Source organism: Cataglyphis hispanica, chromosome 22 (assembly GCF_021464435.1).
Source record: "Cataglyphis hispanica isolate Lineage 1 chromosome 22, ULB_Chis1_1.0, whole genome shotgun sequence".
Lineage (NCBI taxonomy): Eukaryota > Metazoa > Arthropoda > Insecta > Hymenoptera > Formicidae > Cataglyphis > Cataglyphis hispanica.
The window spans coordinates 2,294,202-2,317,296 of NC_065975.1; the positions used below are offsets into that span (position 1 = coordinate 2,294,202).

Below are 23,095 nucleotides of genomic sequence, written 5' to 3' on the forward strand. Positions count from 1 at the left end.
ATTCAGCCGGGGTCACGATTCCCCCCCTTCCGTCCGCGTTTCCCGCTGCTGGAAAACTGTCTGAACATGACGTAACGCTCCGAGAGTCGCTGGGATACGAGCTTTGGACCGGCCAAAGCGCTTTTTGTGCTGTCCGGCCAGCAACAATGGCCGCTTCTTACACCGCCCTGGTCACCGTATATTATTAATTACTGTATTAATCTCACCGGCCGTAAGCAATCTATTATACATGGGATAAGAGCCACCACCGACATCGCCGCACCACCCACTCACCCGCGCTCACCCTCTAACTCGACTTTCTAACTGCCGTCCCAGTCCTCTCTCGACAAGGGCTCGACGAGAGGCCAACGAAATCTGACCCCTGAGGGTGTTAATAGTCGCATCGAGCCGCGTCAAGTTAAGTTCCTGCATCGTTACGAAGATCGCGATGATATTTTCTGGGCATTGTGACATTTTAATCATCACGTGCGATTTAATTTAGATCAACGCATTTTAGTTTGTTAGAAAACTGTATCTTGTACATTAGTGAATTTAATTTGTTATATTTTTGCGGATATCTAAATGGATAAATTCTTTCAAGTACTTCAATAGAAGACGTTTAAAAAGACTGATATATAAAGATATAAAGCATAGAAATATTTGGAGGCTATTTGATATACGCGCCATTCAAAGGGAAAATAGGAATTTTTAAAAATATCATTATTTATTTTTAATTATTTTTAAATATTACGAAAATATTTTGTATTGTTCCAGGTTTATGCGCAGCCTGTATGTTAGCGAGAGTTGAACAAGAACGCCTGGAAAGCTTGAAATACGATAGAGCGACAATCTACATCAAATGCATTGACGATAATGAAGACTCTAAAACGGAAAACGATTCTGAGGTAATTTAAAAATACCTTTATTATTTATTCAATATATAGATGATTATCGACTTTAATTTGCAAAACGATCATCATTATGGTCATAATGAAAACGACATTTAAAAAATTTGGCATATAGTATTAGCAGATTAATTAGACAATTAATTAGACAATTAGACAATCAATTTTATTACATATGTATACATTTTTATGCAAGAATATGACTTGGAAATTTATTAACGTTTAATATACACTATCATTACATAAAACCATAGTTTGCTTGATTTTTTGTGTGCAATTATTTTAGATTTAAAAAAATCTTATATATCATATATGTGTATATGTACATAAATAAATTATACTGTTTCGTTCAGACGAGAAATTTTGTTAATGGATAGACATGTCGAGTCATCGAGTATTCTAAAAGCAGTCATCTTTTCAGATCAATTCTAACTGATAACGATGAATTGATGCCATCTCACGCATATTTCATAATATAATAAGTATCATTACGTCTCTACTCAAAGTGACTTTAAGAGATCTACTTCCTTTTATGTAGCTCGTTTTTTATTTATGCTGATTTGGGAATAATCGTATAGAATTGCATTATCTTCATTTTTATTTCTCTTTCTATTGATTTTATTTTTATCTTGAATATTTTAAGTTTTCTAAGTAAACAATGATTTTATTTTTTTATAAATATAAAGAAAAAAATTATCGATTAAACGTGTTCGTATCTTCAAATGTTTTGAATGTTTGTTATAGGTAGCGGCTAAAAGGCCAAAGATGGAGAACGTACGTCCGTCACGAACCAGGAGAAAATTAAAAGGCTCCCATGAACTCAAAGTTTCGTCTGAAATTACCTTAAAAGAACTCAAAGTTATGGTAAGTGTTCTTTTAATATAAAAGTTACATTTAATTATAATATTAATTTTATCACAATTTTTGATCTATTCTCATTATTATTTCATAAAACAGATATAATATAAATATATATATATATATATCTTAGAAAAAAAATTATTTGAAATAAATTTAACAAAAAGTATTAAAAAACAAAATTAAATTAAAATTAAATTAAAAAAAAAAAATAAAATAGATTTAAGAGAAAAGTTGAAAGAAATCTCGATTTCTTTTGAACTATTTGCACTCGTCACTTGCCGAAAGCACACAACGGAGAATAATCAATTAATTTGCGGCGCAAGTGGTATGCTCTTGTTGGAACTGAAATGAGATCTGTGCGCCCGAGCGTTTGCCTGAAACCGATAAGCTACTCCTTGTCTCAGTTTGGCTGTTCGTTCTCGGATGGACGAAAGAGTAGTAAAGCGTAGTTATATGGCTGGTTAGCATATGCTCGGGCTCCGGCAGTGTGCTTAAACTATTAAGCGTATTTATATTGCGAGGCCGTAGCCATCTCCTTCCCCTCCGCCTCTTCTCCAGCGGAGCCACTGGCAAAAACCCGAAAGAGCATAAACCTCGCGCTAATAACAGGTCTCCAACTTCTCCACTCCACTTCACTCCACTCAACCTTCCATTTGACTCTTTCTCCCTGCTCCATCTCCCTTTATCACCCGTATCTTTCTCTCTCGCGCATTTTTCCTCTCTATCTATTCATCGTGCTCTTCTTCGGGCACGAATTTTTGTTCGTGCTTCTCTTTCACCCCGAAGAGCACGTCCCTTTTTAATACTCGCCGGCGAGAGAGAGAGAGAGAGATCGTCGGCGTCAATGGAAATACGAGACTGTTTCTTTTTCTCATTCATTGTGTACTTTTCTTTTTTCTGTGTCTTGCGATTTGATTTCATCTTTTATTTAATCGCTCAAGTTGAAAAATGTATAAATTTTATTCCAGTTAAAATTGAACTTTAGTTACTATAACATGTAAAAATTACAAGTCTTATCGGAGAGAAATATATCAGAAAATTATATATATATATATATATATATATTTTTTTTTTGTTTTACTTTCAAAGCGCACGTATAAAAGGATATTTTTTTGATTGAAAAATCTCGCGGCGCGACGGCGTCACGATTCAAGAGTGTCACTGTTCACAGATTGGTTCGCGTTTGACGAAAAATGCGAGCGAGTCATGCCGTACGCTCGTTACTCTTTTTACCATCGGACAAAAAGATCGCCAATAAAAATGTTTGAATTTCATGGTCGAATGCAGTTATATCGCTAGCGAGTAAGCAGCAAATCGGGACAATAGCGGCGCCGCTACTGTTCTGCAATGGTGCATGGGCACTTTTACGCAATCGCGTTTTGTGTAACGTTTATATGGGGAAAGGGAGTTCCTTTAATTTTCTAATACATTGCATATTCCCAGTTCAATTTTTTCTTGCAACACGATGTAGCATTTAGTCGCTTTTAATAAAATAAAATTAATAAAAACGCGATCGCGTCAAATTTTTCATTGATTAATTAGAAAGCAAATAATACATGGAAACAGTTGTATGATCCTGAAAATCGCGATTGCCGAAATTTTGTGTTACCGGGATATTTTTGTGATAATACATTGCAAATATCCGATGCAGCGCGCGCGGCAAACGTCAGAATTCATAAAGATCAAAAGTTCCTCAACCTTGAGGCAATTTGGTCTCCCGCCGTTGCTTTGCAACCTTGTTAAACCCACCTCTATTTATCGCGCTCGTTGAGCATCTTCCTTTAACGAGGAAGCCTCGAGGTGAGGTTCTTTGACCCCGACTACCTCTTCTCTTTGCTTACTTTATTCGTCATTTTCTCTCACTTGTGTGAAATTTTGTAAACATTTGTCGTATATGAAAATCTGATATAAACCATCGATCTCAAATAAAATTAATTGGTAATAAAATTCACGATTATAACTATTTGTTTATAAATTATGTTTGTAACTATTTTATCTCGACAGTAAATTGATAAGAAAATATTTTCATTATATTTCCAGACTCGTATAATGTGAGCGCAAAATCGTTCGTATACTCATAATCATCTTGTATATGATCTCTTATTCGCTTTCTAGCGATGCCTTTCCTCTCGTTCCTCTTGCCGGACTCGACTCGGCTCGGCTTAATTCGTCTCGACAATCAGAAATCGTGTTATGTGCTCTCGCATTGATGTTGAAGACAAGCAAACTATCCTTTCACGCAACGTTCCATAAATTAAGCAATTATCGAGATTTTTATTCAAGCATACTTTTAGAATTTTTAATAAAAGCTCTGTATTGTTTGCCTCGGTTTTTCGTGTTTTTTTTTCTTTTAGTATATAAATGTCTTTAAATATTGTTAATTCCGACTGTTTCATGAAAAAATAGGCATTGATTTCTTGACAAAAATAATTTGTTTTTTAGAAAATATTGTAAATAATGAAATATTAATTACAGTCAGAAAATATCTTTTTATACATAAATATCTCGATTTGAAACGGCACTACAAAAAATATAAAAATAATATGAAAATACTGCGTAGAATTATATTGTAACCAAAATTTTTTAATTGCAAACTCTTTGTCAAAAAAATAATGCGATATCAATTATCGTTTTATTGAATTGTATGTTTACGTAGGAGATAAAGTAAAGATAAATTCTACTTTTTTTTTTAGACGATGCAGATTTGTGGTGCTGGACCGTACGACCAGCATATAATGTTAGGAGAACACGAGCTCACCGATCATAGTCAGAGTCTGGCGTCACTCGGAATACTTCCTGGAACGTTACTTACGTTAAAGGTAAGGCTCAACTTAAGTTTTATCTATCTATTTAGATAAAATAATCGAAATTTTTTGAGGAAAAAATTGAAGCCGAGAAATAAAAAAAAAAATTAATGCATAACGATTTATCAATTGAAATGACAGAAACTGAATCCGAAACTTTTTAAATTTTTCACAAAGTTAGATTTCGTGTCGGACATATATTTATAAGAATTCGCAAACATATTTTTTTTATGTAAAGATATAATATATCTGTTGGGAGATTAATTGAGCATGCACTCTTATGAAGCTCACATTGACATAAATCTACTTTCACATGTAATGCATGCATTCATACAAGGATTCTCGCTAGAAGTACTTAAGATTCTGCGCTCTCTCTTTCTCGATAATGTTTTACGATTCATCCGGCGCGGTCTCTCGATGGTTCGCGGTGACGTCTTAATCGTCGTTACAACGATACGTTTGTTCTGCTCGAGCAGCAGACAGTGACAAACAGATGCAATTTAGATTTAAGATCTAGCCCACTGTTTCCCTTAAGTTCGAGACAATGGATAAGTAACCGGGACCGGCAATGGCCCCAGATAACGGCGCCAAGACCGGCGTTTTCGTGCCAGGATTAACCGAAAATGCCTTATTTGAGATTAGAAGTGTTAATTGCACCTTTCTAATCGGGATTGTAGAGTCGTAGAAATCGAGGTTTATATCTGAGAAAAAGTTTAGATCTCGATAAATCGTTTGTTACTAATTCCGTCGATATATAAGCAAAATTAAATGTTATTATTTGCACTTAAAATAATAAGCGCGAATAAATATTATCTACGTTCTTTAAATTATAAAATAAATGAAGAAAATTTACTTTTATAATCTATAGAGAATCGATAAGTGTTATCATTAATTTATTTTTAATTTTATCGATGCCTAATATATCCTATTTGAATTACTCGCGAAGTATGCGATAATGATATCTATACGTTTATTCACGTTGTTCTCGCATTCCTTATGCGGAAGACTGTCCAACCCTCGCGAGGTTTTTGTTGAAAGCAGCCGTCTGCGGAACAGCACCGCGGAGAAAAATTCTGTTCACTTGATACTCTCTCTCGTTTGGCGGAATAATTCTAGGATTCCAACACATTCCTCTGTTCACAGTCGACTGATTTTATGAAAGCGAGCAGTAAGCTAAGCTAGTGAACGCACGCTCTCTGCACCAGGGACAGAGTCTCAAAACCGTTAACTCAAGTCGCGTTATTCTATGTTCGGAAAGAACAAAGTGAGAGAAAGAGAGAGAGAGAGAGAGAGAGAGAGAGAGGGAGGAAGAGAAGGAGATATGGCCTCCACTGGACTGGTTGCGGTTGCACTAGCTGCGAATATTCTATATAATTGCTATCTTGCCTCGGAGAATCTAGTTTAGTCAACCTGACAACGTTTCCACCGATTGAAACGCTTCGATAAGTTTTGCGGTTTGCAGAAAAATTTCTTTCATAACATTCGTACACGTTGATTTTCATCGACGTGACAAATTTTTATGATAAATGACTTCATCATCTTGTCGTACGAATACGCGATTCAAATTCTGTCGAATCAGAGTGATAATAAAATATATCTAACATTTTTATTCTACGTCTTGTTCTCATAAAATTTTGTAGCTTTATTTTGCGATCGATCCAAAATTCTGTACCATCGAAGTACGCGATAGTATGAAATCTATTGAATCTCGACGTATAACGATGATGATAAATTCTTTTTGAGGCTTTTGAAGTCTTTAGTTGCGTTTAACTATCATAATCATAATGTGACTGAAAAGTACATAACAGGCAGATAATTATTCGCGGTTAGGCGAATAACCGTAGGTCGGCTCCCAACATGCATAAGAAGCGCCTCAAGAACGAGATTGTTTCGCTAAATCTGCTGTCGTAAAATCTGCTCGTTCACCGGACGAACTTAATGTGAAAACAAAAGCATAATTTATATCGCGTAAAATGGAATTAGGCAATCATCGGTAGTCTTTCCGTATTTTAAACTCTGCTACGTTTTCATTAGGCAATCATTACGTTTTCTGAAATTTCCGCTTGACGTTACTTGAATTTTGAAACGTGTTTACGTGATATCGTTTAAAAAATATTTTTCAGAAATATTATTTATATAAAAATTAACTTTTTATATTTAGATTAAATTTTTCTTTTTAAAGGAGCATTAAAAAAATAAATTTTAAAAACGCGGCAATGAAATTAATTTCTTATTTTTTTTTTTATATATTATATATATATGCGTTTGTGATATCAGACAGTATCGGAGAATTGTCAAGATATTCTATCCGCGGCGGATAGAACGGATTAAAGCGTTTCAGGCAAGGTTAGTCCTTGATTTTGCTACCGGTCCAGTATCGTGGGGCACGCACAATGATCAGGATGACTTGCGACGTAGATCGGTGATCGAGTGTCTCGCGAGATATCAGCTACCGCTCCGTCATCGTCCGTGCAATAATTCAAGGTCGTCGGAGTACAAAGTTAATATATCTTGCTACGTATCTACATTATATCACTATCTTTTCTTTTTTTTTCGCTGATCCGGTCGACCGAAGGAGATCAACGACATTACGTCGCGCGAGGTCGATCGTCTCTCTTTTCTTTTATGTCACTTTCGCTCCCTACTGTTCCCTACCTTTCCACCATCAAGTTTGTTTGTGCGCTTTTATGAGCATGTTACACGTCATGATTAATCGATCCTTCTTCATTGCAAATGAATCCTCTTCCTTCAAGTAGTTTATTGTATTGCGTTTGACTTATACGCGTGTTAAAAATGTTGCAGCTTTCGAGGTTTAATTTTTTGATGAAAACAGAGGTCGCATTTTTATTTAATACACAATTCGCATATTTTTTTTTTAAATAAAAAAAGAATGTCATAATTATATTATAGAACGTATTAAAGATATTAAGCATATTAATGAGGATATGCGTTTAACGCACTTTGATAAAATAAACGTCATAATCAACGTGAATCGAGGACAAGGACAATAAAGGCGATAAAGAATAGCAACAAAGTTGTGCACAATGTCGGACGGCTAGGCTGTTTTTGATCCATCCTTAATTTTTCCCCGATTTTTTTGCAATTCCTTCTCAGACTGCTCTTCATGGCTGATCGACCGGGGTCTTTAGAGTCGGTCGCTCGAGTCTCCAACGGGCGGCACCCGCGTTTGATGTCGTGTGACGAATGTCCGCGTTGGACGCGCTCGCCTTCCTTCTCTTCCTCCCCCCCCCCTCCTCCTTCACTACTCACCCTCTTTCTCCTCCTCCTCTTCCTCTCCCCGTTTCTATGTTCCTCTTTCTTTCGTACCCGGTGTTTCGCTCTCGCGTCTCTCTTTCTCCTGTCCATTCTGCAGAATCTTCGTCGCGCTTCATCCCGCTTTCTCGCACAAGAGAATCCCGTATGACGGAGGAGAGACTCGGTTGAGTCGCTCTTCACGAGCGCCAACAGAAAATTGGAAACATCCGATAGGGCCGCTACCGCCGCGGCCACGATAAAAAGGTACGTGCCGCCGTCGGAACCGGCCCGCAAAATATGCCGATCCGTCGTGGATCCACGCGGAACAGTCATGCGGTTCAGGTCCTATGCACCTCGCAAATTTCGTGATTTCGCAATTTTGTACCTGTTCATGCTCGATATTTCTCATTTTAATTCGCTTTTAAATCTAATTTTAAACGTTGAGTGTTTCTTCAATTAATCTTCCATCTAAATTTTTATTGCATAAAGAAAAAATAAGATAGAAATTTAAAAAAAACTTTAAAATGTCACGAGTAAAGATATGTGTGATATAAATTTGAATAGCAAATACACTAGTAAATAATGATTAATAAGCCAGTAAAGATCTTTTTTCAACCAGCTTAGCAATAACATGTTTTAAATTTTTATTATTAATAATTCTCCTCATTATATTTTCATTTATTGCATTCCTAAGATAAATTTTTTGCATTGATTCTTTTGCAAACGAAAATTAGAAAATGGTACGTATTCGTTCTTGCTTTTTTTCATTTACTGTATCCTGCCAATAAGGACATCCGTTTAGACGGAAGATTAAAGCAAGATGTGCTCTTTTCGATGAACGACAGTAAATGTGCTCTTTCGTGCAGGTAATGGCGACAATTATCCGCGTCGGTAAACTCGGCATTAAAATCAAATCATAACAACCAGTCCTGACTGTCCGAAAAGTTACTTCCTGAATTAGTGTTCCCCGGTTTTCAAATCCTTATCTTTATCTTTCTGTAATCTCGTAAAGAATCCTACGTAATATAATAATAACGCTACATGCATTATGTAATTATACTTTTGTTATATATTCTTGAAGAAATACATTATTGGAAATAGAAAAAAATTTAAGTAAATGAATAAAAAAAAATTTAAGATTCTCTCTTTCTACGCGCGCGACAAGACTTCATAAAATTTGACATTTAATATAAAATTAATACGAATATTATTTTTTCTACAGAAAATAATTTAATTGTAAGTATGTGTAAAATTATTAAAGAGGTGAGAAATAATCATCTTGAAGAGTTTTAATAACGTGCTGTTAGCATTCGACCTTTTCATATAATAAATTCCACGCTAATAAGTGACGAGACTAATGGGCTTTTAATTTTTCGATTTAAATTATAATAAAAAACTTAAAATAAAAAAGTATTATCTTTTTTCTACTGACTTATCGTAATATTGCATTATTACGTCTAGGAAGGAATTTATCGATTTAAAATTAAAACAAAAAAAGAAAAAAAACAAAATGTGTGTGAACAACTATACAAAAAAGTTTGCGATCGAATTTAAATGATCGTTCGATTATGATGACAAGGACATCGAGATTACAACGCTACATTAGCGGTCATTATCGTTGGTACTTTTTTTTTTATCGCCGAAAGACCGGTAGCTAGAGGTCAGTAGTCGGAACACTGTAATTATCGCCCCCAAATTATCGATGCCTCCAAAGATAAGATCGAAGAAAGGGCAGCCGAAAGAGTCCTTCGAAAGGACTCGGTTGCCCCTTTTTCGCGTTAGGGTGATCGCGGCGTCTCATCCAGCGCGGTATGGACCCTCTCAGAAATAAATCAATTAAGCCGATGCAGGCTTAAAAGGCATCGTCATCGTCATCGATTTCGCTCCTGAATGCGTTGAAAATAATCGAGGCGGATTCTACGGAATTTCGAGCGAATTAAAGGCTTCTCCTCGAGCGGAGAAACTTTTAACGGAAAACGGAACGTAAATGAGTTAATCGTTTTAACTCATTTACGTTAGTTACGATTATTATAGCGAATCGTACTTTACTTGTACTATTTCATGCTACTTTGCTTAGACACAATTTTAGCTTGAGACATTTCGTGATTTTACTTAGTAAAAGCGTAATATAATTAGCGTGAATTTAGCACCTCATTCGCATATCGTGCAATAATCTTGATTTCGCATTTAATATTGTTATGATTTCTTGCGTCATCGCCGATCCTGCTAACGGTGCGAGACGATGAAAGAGTGGACCGCGCGTCATTCGACGACAGGTGATACATGCCGTGATACCGGCAAGAAAGTGTGGCTCAAGAGACGTTGAAGAATGAAACGGTACAAGAAGTTTGCTATCGGCTTCTTCATTATCCGTGTAACGTTAGATACCACGTGCCAATCATTTATTATTAATAGTTAATATTTTATTACGGATACTTTATATTTAAAAGAAAAGCGAATATAAAAATCTTGAAGATGATATCGGAATTTTCGTAACGCGACTTTCTATCGTTATTACTCTATAAATTAAATCGTAATGATACGTGTTAAAACGCGTGACAAGGTGAAAACGGAGCAGCCTGTACCTGAGAGAATCTATCTAGCAGTAATCCACATATTTCTTCTCGGCGAAAAATACGCACGAGGTGCAACGATTTGCTCGCACGGACTTCTCCAGAATTTCGGCTCCTCCATGAATTTTTCGAGATGCTGCCCAATTCCCAGCTGCGTCCTATATGAGATTCGTCCCTGGCATACGAGATTTTTTTCGTTCCGTTCTCCCCTTAGGCTACGTTTTTTTTTTTTCATCCGCTCCGTTTCGGTCACTCGCGATTCTCGCCTCTCCTAGGCGAGCCTAAGTTAATATTAATGGGGATATTTATGGCGTTGGGTCAACGACGGTCGCGGACGCCAGTACGCTTAGAGAGCCACTGATAAAAGGAAATCTGAAAATGCTATGATTTATGAGCGTGATTTCTCCACCTCTCGCTCTCCTTTCCCCCTCCCTGATGTCTCTCGTATCGAGCTCCCTTAAACGCTGAATAAGTTATGGTTGCAGCGAGAGGGTGAGATGTTGCATTTTTTGCATCGTGTTACACGCCCTTTTCCGATGTCTTGCGGATTCGTATATTAAAAATTCGTAAAATTGTGTGTTCTGAATAAATGTACTTCGAATAAAAATATGTAGAACATATTTTGGGAGAAATTCCTATATTTAACAGCGATAAAACATTGTTGTGCGCGTATTTTGATATTATATTGTCTCACTATTATCGTAATTATAATAATAATGTCAATTGAACTTACGACGATGTAAAAAAAACCTAACACAAGAACATAGAGTCGGAACAAAGGTGTCAGTTTAAAAGACGCCCAAGGCCGATTCCGATTCCCGTGTAACGTGCGTCGTGTATCCTGCTCACTTAACCCTTTCGCCCTTGCAGCAGTAACAACTAAGCTTCTGTTTGTTGATACTAACGGCTCGCCTCGGCCTATCCTCCGCGTTGGCGGTTTTAGCTTTCGGCTTCTCGGTGGCCTCTGCTTCTCTTCGCCAGCCGTCCTTCTCGATATGTCTTCCCCCCTCTTCCTCTCTGTATCTCATCTCGTCTCGTCTCGTCTCGTCTCGTCGCAGATGACGCGAGGAAGAGCTACTCTTTTCGCGGAGAGACATGTGGCGGCTCCTGAACGAGGGCCGCCGCCAGAAAGAGAGCGCACTTTATTACGTCGGTCTCAAAGTATTTCGTTCTCAACGTTCTATGAATTTCTCTATATTGAGAGACTATATTCTCCAGTTTAATTAATCGAATTTCCGTAAATACTTTTGGGTCTTAATTTTTTCGCAAAAAAAGAAAAAAGAAACAATAATTTCTTATAAAATATTTAAATCTCTAATTTTGCTTTATTCGCTATAAAATATGTTCAATTTTTTTTTTAATTTCTCAATACATAAATTCTGGAATGAGAAAAATTGAATTGTTCGCTCTAGCTGCAATCGTGAGATTATTATCACTTATAAGATTAATCGAAGCAGATCGAAATGTCGGAGGAATGAGACCTGATTATCCGAACTTCCGTGGAAACTTTCCTTTATCGCATTCAGAGCGTGGAGTTATGGAGAGATATTTATGAACGCGTACACGTGTTCCCACATACGCTCGGTTCTATGTTTGGCCGCGCTGTTAACCCTGAATTTCGCTGCTCCCTTCTTATGCCGTACGCACTTGCGAACCGTGCGGTATGCCAGCCTCTACAGGTTGCTCTTTCGAACAAGTGGTCTTGGGTGCGTGCCGATAATACCAGACACGTGGATCTCGTTAAACTTGGTCGCGCGGATTCTTCAAAGCTCTTACGGTATGAATCGAAACGGTTTCCGCGGCAAAGCGAACTATTTTTTGACAGTACACAGTATATATCTCAGAAATTTAATCATCGATACGTGTTTTTTTCGTATAAAATCGTTATTTTATTGCTCAAATCAATAGAAAATAATAATTGTTTTTGATAATTTTACATCACGAATCGAATAATGATTAGACCAGAGAGATTACTAGAATGTTAAAAAAAAATTTTTTAGTATCAGGCAAATTTTTTTCTCAAATTATTTTAAATTTTACACATGTTTTTTTTTTTAATATAAATGCCCTGATATATACTAGAACATTACGCGATAATTAATTATTAATATTGAAAAATTTATTAACTTATATGTAAGCGAAGAGAGAATAAAATTTTAAATTCAATGTGTGATCGAATGAACGGATAAATAGTACGAGAAGACGTTTCGCTATCGTAGATGATGTGGAAAGTGACTGGTCACTGCAAAGTTGATCGGACAATCCATTCCAGCAGCATGTATCGCTTTTCGAATCGCGGAAGGCAGCCTCACGAGAGAAGGAAGATTTGTTCCCTAATGTAGTCACTGAGCCTCGGGGACGAGGCTCGACGACTCAGTAGGGTTTGCAAGTAGGCGTCTAGAAAGTGAGTAATGCTCACGACAAACGCAGCCCCCCCATGAGGTCTAGCACGTCACGAGAGAAAGAGAGGCAGTAAGCCTGACATAAGCGGGACAGAGAGAGGGAGAGAAAGAGAAGGAGAGACGAGCTCTCCGTAGGGGTTGGCCCGACAGAAGATCCCTGCAGATAGGGTGCTAAGCGACACGCTAAGACCACCCTGGACTATCCGAGCGTTTCCTCGAGGGGTGATTCCGCCGTTTCCATTCTGCTTCTGCCGCCTTCGTCTCCCGTTCGTGGCCACGGGACTAAATCGCGCTCGCGATCTCTAACGCTCTGCAATTTGCCAGTTGTTTGCCCTCCTCTTCTGCGTTACTACTGCGAGCGAAAGGATATCTTATCGCGGGGAAAAACGGATCCGCCGTTGTTGTACGATCGATGTGTGCAACCAACAAATAGTTAATACATTTTCGTATCTAAAAAATTGATAAGTCCGTCTCTGTCTGAATTAACTTTAAATATAATAAGAGAGAAATAAAGTATTTAATCTCGTATGTTTGTCGTTTTTGATGTCATAATTCGAGATAATTTTTCGAGAGATATTAAGAGAGATATTATATTAAATATATATATTTTATTATTTTACAACTTTTTTCATCGCGCATATTTGACACTTATTCGCGGTTCGACAAGAGTCGTGCAATATGCGGTTGCTCAATTTTGTCTATATCATCGTTAAAGAAGCGCAGCAACGACGGCAAAGAGGACGGACGGTGTATCCGTGATGAAGGCGGTCTTTGTCTCTGGCGGAAGCCAGAGTCCGTTCTTTATGAACGATGTGGCCTAAAGTGCCGCGTTCGCGACCGTTCATTCGCCCAATCGACATATCTTCTCCCGTGTTTTGTAGTTTAGGTATTATACGTCGCGCCTAAATAAAGTATCGAACGATGGATTCGCGTGAATTTCTTACATCGACGACCGTGCGCGCCTCCGTTCTTTCGCTATTTTGTTAACTGCAGAGAAAATTCAACAGCAACGTTCAATGCTCTGTCTCAGTTCTAATACGGATTTAGGTCAGACGTGGTGCAGGGAAGGGATTGGAAAAAATCCAGAAACGGGCGAGTGTTATCCAATCGAGCGGAAAACTCATCAGTCACTTCTCACACAACACCTCCGTAACATCAGTGATTGTCTAAAAAGCGTCTCTTCTCCACCTAATCTCCACCTTTTTTTTTCTATCCTATACCTACATCTCTCTCTTTTATTTTTTATTCCAAGCATTTATATGTACGTGTTTTATTAGCTTTAATATATTTGTCAGAAATATAAATATAGGTAAATATATTTTCTTTTTTATTCTGTAAAACACGTAATTTTATAAGAAAACATTTTACAATTTTGTCATGTTGAATGTTTTGTTTGTGAAAAATATGTTGAAAAAGATATAAACGTGATATAAAGATATTTGCCACGTAATGACTCCGGTCTAACGAAAAGTGTGACCCTTGAAAATAATTTGAATAATTACTAGCCAGTTTTTCATCGAGGATGCTAAACAGCTGTAGTCTGCCATCTTTTTTTGGTCCACCACGGGACAAAAGACAATGCGAAGTGCCCTTAATTTACTTAAAAGACCTCCGAAAAGCCATTTCTCAATGCGCTTGTTGAGCTTAACACTTTGCTCAGACTTTTTTCGTTTTCATATAAATTATCAAATTTTCGTATAAATGGCAATAATACTGATTTCGTAATTAAACATTTCGCGTTGATATCACATACATGTTCGCGTTGTTATCACATACATGAATAATAAGAGATAAATAAGATTGAGTTTTCTAAGTCATAATTATAATATAACCACAAGTATTTACAAATTAAGCTAAGATATTTGTTATCAAAAATCGGGACAATTCTTGATAGGACGTATGCCGAGGTTCGAATATTAAGAGACTGGCGTTGTTTGGAATCCCGTGAAGCACGTACGGTTTCTATTAAAGATATCCCCTTTTCGCAAAACACGCGGGTGCCAGTGAGGATGACTCGAGGCAAGCCCCCAGTAATAATTCCTCCGTCGAATTAGCGCCATAAGTTTGGCGCCGCGACAGCCACGGAGACAATATTAATCTACTTTGAATTTATACACTCTGCGGTCTTCCGCCAAGCTTCTAGCTTGTATTAAGTCTTCTTATAGTTTTGTCTCATTTTTTGAAACTTTCTGCGAAAGTTTTTTCGGAAACGAATATCTTGAAATATTAGCCGTAAATAGACAAATCTTCTCGATTCTCCTGCTCGATAACAAATATATATTCAAGTTTTCTAAATAAATGTCTCATTTCTATACATATTTTTATTACAAATTTTATTTAAAGTTTTTATTTCTCGATTAAATGTGTATGTGTATATTTTTTCATACACTTATATTTGACGATAAAAAAAAAAAAATAAAATTTGGAAAACATTAATCTTTTAGTCAGAAATTGAAGAAAGCTAGATATTTCGAGAGAATTGCCGTTATGTCGGTTTATTAACTCTGTGGCTCGTACTATTAAGATGTGGTAAGAGGAGAAGGAGGTAAGATTCACCCTTCTTCGTAGACAGATAAATAACTCAGGACAGCCTGAGAATAACTTAAGACTCCTACTGTAATGATGTCTGAGTAAATCCAAAAGATACTCATTTGTAGCGAGAATGCTGCGAATGAGTATCTTTTATTATTCCATGTATTTCTTCATATTGAGACATGTGTTCAATTATGTGCGTATTTACAAAAATATGTGTATGCAGTAATGACTTGTTTGAAAAAGATAAAGAGGAGAGAGGAATATAAAATATTTTTTTTTTTAATGAAACAGAAGCACGCTATAATTTAAAACACAAATTTTGTGATCTGCAATCTTAATTAATATTAACGAATTGTATTTTCAATGAAATAAAATGCGTTTGTTTTTTCTGACTTTGATTAATTTTGACATTTTTATAATATATTCTTTCTTTAATTTTATTATAAATTTTTTAATTGAAATAATAAATTTTGCAATTGTTACTTATAGATCTTTCATTAATATTAATTGTTGGCTTATATAATAAATTGGAATATATATATTTACCCTTCTCTTTAACTATCACAAAACATGTATCACTACTGATACTTTTATGTCAACATTATTTTTTCTATCTTTTAATTCTAACGGAAAAATTATGTATAATCGCTAAAGTGACAATAGAAACATAAAGTTTACGATATTCCGATATACCTCGACCCGTAAAGGAAAAAAAAATATGCAATGCAGCCGTAACTCTTAAACCGTAATTAACGTGGAAATAAACGGGGCCGTTTGACGTTTGCACATACATTATGCGCCAAATTGCGCCAAACGCGTTCCAGCACTTAGCCGCATCTTTCCGCGAGACCGTCAGAGCTTGCGTTTGGAGCATTTCTCTGAGCCCTGACTGGAAAAAAAAACTTTATGTTAAGCCGAAGATCGCGGGACTCGGCTCACTGCCGGGGATTAAGACATTCTCGAGCTAATAATTTTCATGCCAGGCCGTGAAATGTTTTGTCCGGCTTGCTTTTCTGCCTGGACCGACATCAGCGTTCGACAAAACGTCGCAAAAAACTCGATCCGAATCGCGGTCGCTCGCGAAAATCGACGATTGACTCGGACGACGATCGGGCAATCTCATCCGCTCGCCGACGAATGATTAAAACGATTTACAAACAGATCCGCGGAATTTCCTATGGACAATAGGTGTCAGTCGGAGAGAATGTAATGCCCGGAGGTGCGCGGTACGAACCCCGAGTCTACAATTATGAGCCATACCACGTCGGGGCAAACCTCATAACGAACTCACTATATTGCCGAGCATTTCAAAACTGACTGTATACTCATGTAGAGAACGCTCTTTACCTGATTTTCTTTTCTTCATCTTCCTTTCTACACGCTCTTCATGATCAACGAGGGACAAAGAAGGGCCGCGAGAGATATAGAAGGCCTAAGAATAATGTTTCGATGATGAAAGAGAGGAATTTGGAGGAATATATATTTATGGAATTTATGTGCTCTTCCGATGCCAGCAATCGCGGTTAAGAGATCAACGTCGACGATGACGTTGAAGTTTTTTGACGTAACTTTGTAATTCTATACTCGCTTTAAAATTAAAATTTTATTTAAAGCGCTAAAGAATTTTTTAACGTATATCATCTGACTAATTGAACGGATTTTTCAAAAATGTTTTAAGAAATTTTAAGATTTCTGCATTGATATTAATGTTATTTGTATTATTTATTTAATTTATAATTTGATAGTATATTTTATTATTATACAATTTAAAATACATTATATGATATATACAAAAAAATTAAATCTATTACTTTTTATCTGTGCACGAACTGTAACTTTACATTACAAATTCTATCCCTATCCGTGTTGCTTTATTTTTGTACAACATTGTATATTAAGATCGTCTTTGATTATCCACTTTGACTTACCGCGCGATGATTTCTTATCATAGCGAATCTCTGGGATATATATTCTATATTGAAAAATAAATCACATTGCACAGAAGATATGCTAGGGCCAGCAGAGGAAACAACGACCAGATGTGAATGACTGTCGCGTGAGACACGTGTGTCCAAGCCATCGGATGACACTCGCTATATTTAGTTCTATGGGAAAAAGGGGTTTCAGAAGCATAATCACACCTACGTGTATGCTTCGTACTCGAATTCCCATGCCAACTTTTTAAACGATTAGAAATTTTTCTTTTTTGCTTATAGTTTCGTATTATAATAAATGCTCTAATAATTTCAACTTCTAATTTTTGTTGTCAAAAGTAAGATTTGATCTTATAAAAAAAAAGAATATTATAGCTAATACAAATTGTCCGTAAAATTGTTCTAATCATTATATATCACAATATCACGATATTCCACGTAATAAATATGCGGAAAGTTATTTATAAATCTATTATTTATTTCTACTATTTATTATCAAAAAATTTATTTTATTATGTAAATTTCATTGTTCATGAAAATAGTATTCTTGTCTTTTTTTTATATATACATATTACATACATACATATAATCATAATGTGTATATGTATATAAATATTGCATAATAATATCAATCATTATTTTATGTCGATATTATAATATGCAATATATGTAATAGTGGATATATTTACACGAGAGCCAAGACGTAGTCGTGTAATTATGTAAAGGAGCGCGTAGATTGGTGGATCACATGTGTGCTTCGAGAAAACGCGTGGGAAGATGCTGTTATAAGCGTTGGCAGCTGTTCACACGTGTCTCTGATGCGCGCGATACTCAAATTTAATGTGTCTCTTTCTGTCTTCTAATAAATTATACTTGGAATAAATTATGAAATAATTTATAAAAATTTCTCTATTGTATTATCCCGCTTTGATCATGATAATCCCAATCATATCATATCATTAATCATAAGCATAAATACGTGCGTTATATATAAGAATTTACAACACAAAAAAAAAAATAAAAATCTGTGCACGTTCTCTCTTTCGTAATGTATTGTTACAAATATTAATTACATTGTATCAATTTATTATTTCAGATTGATGCACCGCTAGAGAATGAAACGGATGTGGAATCCGATGTTCATAATTTTGAGTCTACATCACCAGAGAAAGGTTTCAAGGGTGAGTGAGAAAACATATTTTGATGCATGGATATTTTGGAAAATATAAAATGCATATCAATTCAAAATTCGAAACATTCTTAAAGCGAGAATTGCAATTCGTTAATTTTAAGCGAATAAATATCTGTATACTTATATTGCTAAGAAGCTATCAAGATTATTTTTAACACAATCTCTCGTTCTCTTTTATATCAAATATTTATATATTATTTTACTATATATATTTTAATATAAAATTAAAAATATTTTATATGAAGTATGTGTTATATAATGATATATAATATATCATTATTGCTGAGATAAATGAACAGTTTCAAGTAACAAGTAAATTAAATAAGTTATAAATCGCTTATGGTTACTTCGTCATCGTCCCAGAGAGTTGCTACCTTAGGTTCTCTTATTCATCCTTTGCTGCTTCTTCATGACACTCACTCGCGAAAACGCGATTAATTAAAATTACGCTCACATTAATTAGTTGAATGTAGCGATGGCAAAGTACTTTGCACAATACTCCCGATGTTAGTCACATGCGACACTACTTTAATTATATTATTGAGAACGAAAAACGCGAATGATAATCAGCTTGACTCTTGAAGATTGCATGTTCACATTTATCCACTATTCAACTAATTTATAATTATGATATTGTTTCGATTTATATTTAAAATGAATAATTCACGCGAAATACACATTTCGATAAATAGTCGACACTTTAACACGCTTACGAGAAGTTAATCGGTGATTGTAATAATTGTAGAAATAATTGCGTGTTTTGAAGGATAATATGACACATAATCGCGCCGCGATACTGTTTTCCTGCTTGAGTCTCACAGCTTACATAACAACAACATAGCCACGGTATGTAAGCAATAGCGCGCGCTACACATCACAAAATATTTAACGCGTTACGAAATGCAAAAATGTTATTTCTTAAATTTTAAATTAATCATTAATAAACGATCGATTACGATTATTCGTTAATATCATTTAATATCGCGATTTGTATATTATTATTACATTAAATCGAAAGTTTAAAACGCGATAGAAGATACATTGGAATCGAAACAATTAAGTCTCTCAGAAGTCAAATTTGATTAACTTTACTCTTTAAATTTCTTAATTTTTATATCGAGTATATGATTTACTTTACTATTAAAATCAAGAAATTTATGAGAAACATGGAATTAATCAGTTTGATTTTTGACAGCTCAATTATCATAAATACCGGAATATAAAACAGTGATTTGATTTTTATCTTGTATATTTCGCTTAGATTTTTATTTTAAACGAACATCGCGCAAATATTCTTCAATAAATAACCGTGATATTTTCATAAATCATTTCGCGAGAATTAATCAAATAATGAGAACTATTAATTATAATAAAGACTGATCATAGAGAATAATTAAATTTGGCCTCTCCTTGTATACTTGTCGCGATCACGTTTTTCAAAGCGTAATATTAACAATAAGAAACGGAGCGCGTCGCACTGCTATATTCTCTCTCGAGGGTCGTCGAAAGAATGATTACATATTTAAGGTGACTGCGCGTATAAACAACATCACATTATACGTCACACACACACACACACATAAAATTCGGCGCTTATCTTGTGCCATATATAATGTTGTTAGTCTTGTTATTGTTCATAAACAGTAACCTTGTCATGTATCTGGTGTCTCGAAGGCAGTAAAGCGAACCGTCGCCATTATTTATCGAAATGTGATCGTGACAAGTAATAAGAGATTATTCTCTACGAATAATTTTAAAAGTTATTTTGATATGATCAATAAACTTTCGCGATTGATTAATAAGTGTACCGAAATGATGATAATCAGGAAATCTAATTATATTTTTGAATATTGTAGAAAATTTATTAAATATTTATTAAATATATAGTGCGGGGATATTTATATATATGTATATCGTTTCATTTTAATTTATATATTTATATCAACTGATGTTATTTAATATGTATGAGTAAAATTGCTTTAAAATACAAACACACGAAGTGCGATGTTCAAGCACCGAGCAGATCGTAGTTTTTTCGCGTTATTCTCCGGTCATATAATAAAATCGTGTTACGTGCGACATTAACGTCGGAAGTGTTATGCAAATGTCTTGCGATTGCTGCTGATTAGTCAGTGCGCAATTCGTAATTAACTATGTTTTCGCGAGTGAGTATCGTATGAATCATTAAAAAGAAAAAAAAGGAGACTCGAGATGGTATCGGAAATTATGGCGGAGCAACTGTAAGGCAAGCAATTTATAATTTAATTTATTTATTTGTGAAATTTTAATAACTCATTTATCTCTGCAGTCTGCTGTATATTATTATATGATATAATGAATAAAATTTTCTAAATTTGATTTTGAAATGAAAAATTTAAATATTTAATAAATTTATAATAATAATAATTAATATTACAATACAAATATTTATAAAAAAATTTTCTTTTTTTAAAATTTATAATAAATTTTAAATTATTTATATTTAAAAAAATCAGATATTTATCATATCATATATTAATGTATCGAGTTTTTAGAAATAATTTTGATAGCCTCTTCACAATATATAAGTATATATATGTTTATGCACTTAGCGAATTTTTATGTTCGCTTTAAAAACTCGTAGCTTCAACGATGTAGTATATCATAAAATGTGAATCAGGTCTCACGACTAAATGCATTACTCGTTTCTTAGTTACATTAGCTTGCAATCATGATTATGAGTTGCTCATGTTTGAGATTATGCGTGCACGCAACTATGCGACTTGGGCATGAGACGATCGTTACATTAACGATATGCAGACACGTCATTATTTATAATACTATAATTTTGCGAAAGAGAGTAGAGATTTCTCCGGAATTTAACCGTATTTAACCGGAGATCGAATTGCCGGCGAGAATCTCCGGTTAGGAGGCTGAAATTAAGGCATTCGTCGTAGATACACATACACCATATACGAACGAAACCAATCCACTTAAGGCGCCGCATCCCCCTCCTTCATCCCCCTTTTTATTCGCGCCAGGGGTGGTCGGCAAGGTTTTGTTCTCGAACAAAAATCTGACAAATATGCCACGATTTGCCGAAGAATGGAGGCGAAGTGCACCACCCTCGTCCCGTTTCCCCCCGCCATAGTAACTTCCACCGGGATCCAAGCATCCTAACCCACCCTTCACCCTTTCCCCTTTCTTATTCTCCGGCTTTCCTTTAGTTTCCGCTTTCTCTTCTTGGCCCCTCGTCACTCGAGAAACGGAGAAGGAAGAGGAGAAGCGCGGCAAACAGTGACTCTTAAATTACTTAGACTTAGACCGAACAAAATGTAACAAATGACTGCGAACGGAGCCACTTATGCGATATTGGCCCATCACCACCATTCACGTATATTGATACGTCGCATTAGGGCTAGCCGACACCCTCCCCTATATCAGCTGACTATCTCTCCGCTTCCTGTTTTCCGTTTCTAAAAAGAAGGAGCTTTCATTAGAACTTTATTCGTTTTGCAAACAAGACATCGGTGGTCTGGTTTTTATTTTTGTAAAATGCGTTAGTTTTTTTTTTCTTTTTCTTTCTCTTTTTTTGTTTTACTGTGCTCATTTTATAATATTTTATGTTCCAACAAGATAAACGGTGCAATCGTTCTTTAAAAGATAGGGAGATAGCAGCCGTCGTTCGGTGAGTTTCTCACAGAAGATCTGCGGTTTTGGGTTCCCGAATACCTCGAATATCGGCTTCTCTTTTCCTATCCGCGCTCCTTACTGAGTCCTTTCGTTATTAATGGTTTTCGCGAACTAGGTTCATTAAGGAGCTCACGAAACTCTACGGCGCATTCGTGAGAACACCACCCCTTCCAGTTCTCACGAGATGAGGGGTGGATGTTGGGTGCCAAATGGAATATTCATGCATCAAATTAGTAATATACATTATTTTTACGTCTATGATGTTTTTTTTTTATTTCTTGTTGTTATGTCATTTTCAACGTTATATCAAGCATTTTAAGATATAACGTATACTCGTGGAAAATGTCTTATCACTATCGTCATTTTGCAGTTTCTTTTATATTTCGAAAAACCAGAAAAACTTTTATTAAGATGAGCATATACTTATCATCGATTACGTTAATATCGATTTAGTAATATTTTTTTTTATTTATTTTTTTAACGCTAAAAAATTGAAAAACTACATATACGTTTTAAATATATTTGATTTATTATAATATTGTTCGTTTATATATCTCGGTTATGAAAGCGTTTTTTCGTTCCTTATTAAAATTTTTTCGCGCTGAACGGAAGCTTCTATTGCACGCGATGAAGGAGATACGCAGAATCGCCAGCATGAAAACGGATATTGAGAGAAAAACGGGCACAGTAGTTTGATGAATGAAATCGTAATGAAGACATTAACGTATCCGTTGCTCGTGTTAGCGAAAGTAAAAGAAAAGAGCGACGCACCTGTCACCAATACGTTCAACTACGCGCACTCGACCTCGGGGCGCGGATTATGCGCGGAATTATGTAAAAAACGAAAAGCCATCGCTTTCGCCGACTATTTTCTCGGCATCTCTCATCATCTCCCCGCTAGTCTCTCAGCGCAAGCTGGAATTATGCTAGAACACGAGGTAATGCAATAATAAGTATAAGTTAGGCAGAAAGCGGGTTCTCGC

General features: G+C 35.6%; 2 protein-coding genes across 3 annotated transcripts in view; one reads left to right on the forward strand and one right to left on the reverse strand.

Moving 5' to 3' along the window:
* LOC126857639 (60S ribosomal protein L13) overlaps positions 1 to 9,242 on the reverse strand; it is a 41,328-nt gene extending 32,086 nt beyond the window's left edge. Inside the window, exon 1 of the mRNA XM_050607283.1 lies at positions 9,233 to 9,242. The gene's annotated coding sequence lies outside the window, so the exon portion shown is untranslated. The remainder of the gene's footprint in view (positions 1 to 9,232) is intronic.
* LOC126857552 (ubiquitin carboxyl-terminal hydrolase 48-like) overlaps positions 1 to 23,095 on the forward strand; it is a 50,429-nt gene that overhangs the window by 24,994 nt on the left and 2,340 nt on the right. For both annotated transcript variants that reach the window (XM_050607098.1, XM_050607100.1), the window contains 4 exons: positions 754 to 884; positions 1,629 to 1,748; positions 4,439 to 4,564; positions 18,345 to 18,429. In XM_050607098.1, the coding sequence (XP_050463055.1) occupies positions 754 to 884; positions 1,629 to 1,748; positions 4,439 to 4,564; positions 18,345 to 18,429 (462 nt within the window). The remainder of the gene's footprint in view (positions 1 to 753; positions 885 to 1,628; positions 1,749 to 4,438; positions 4,565 to 18,344; positions 18,430 to 23,095) is intronic.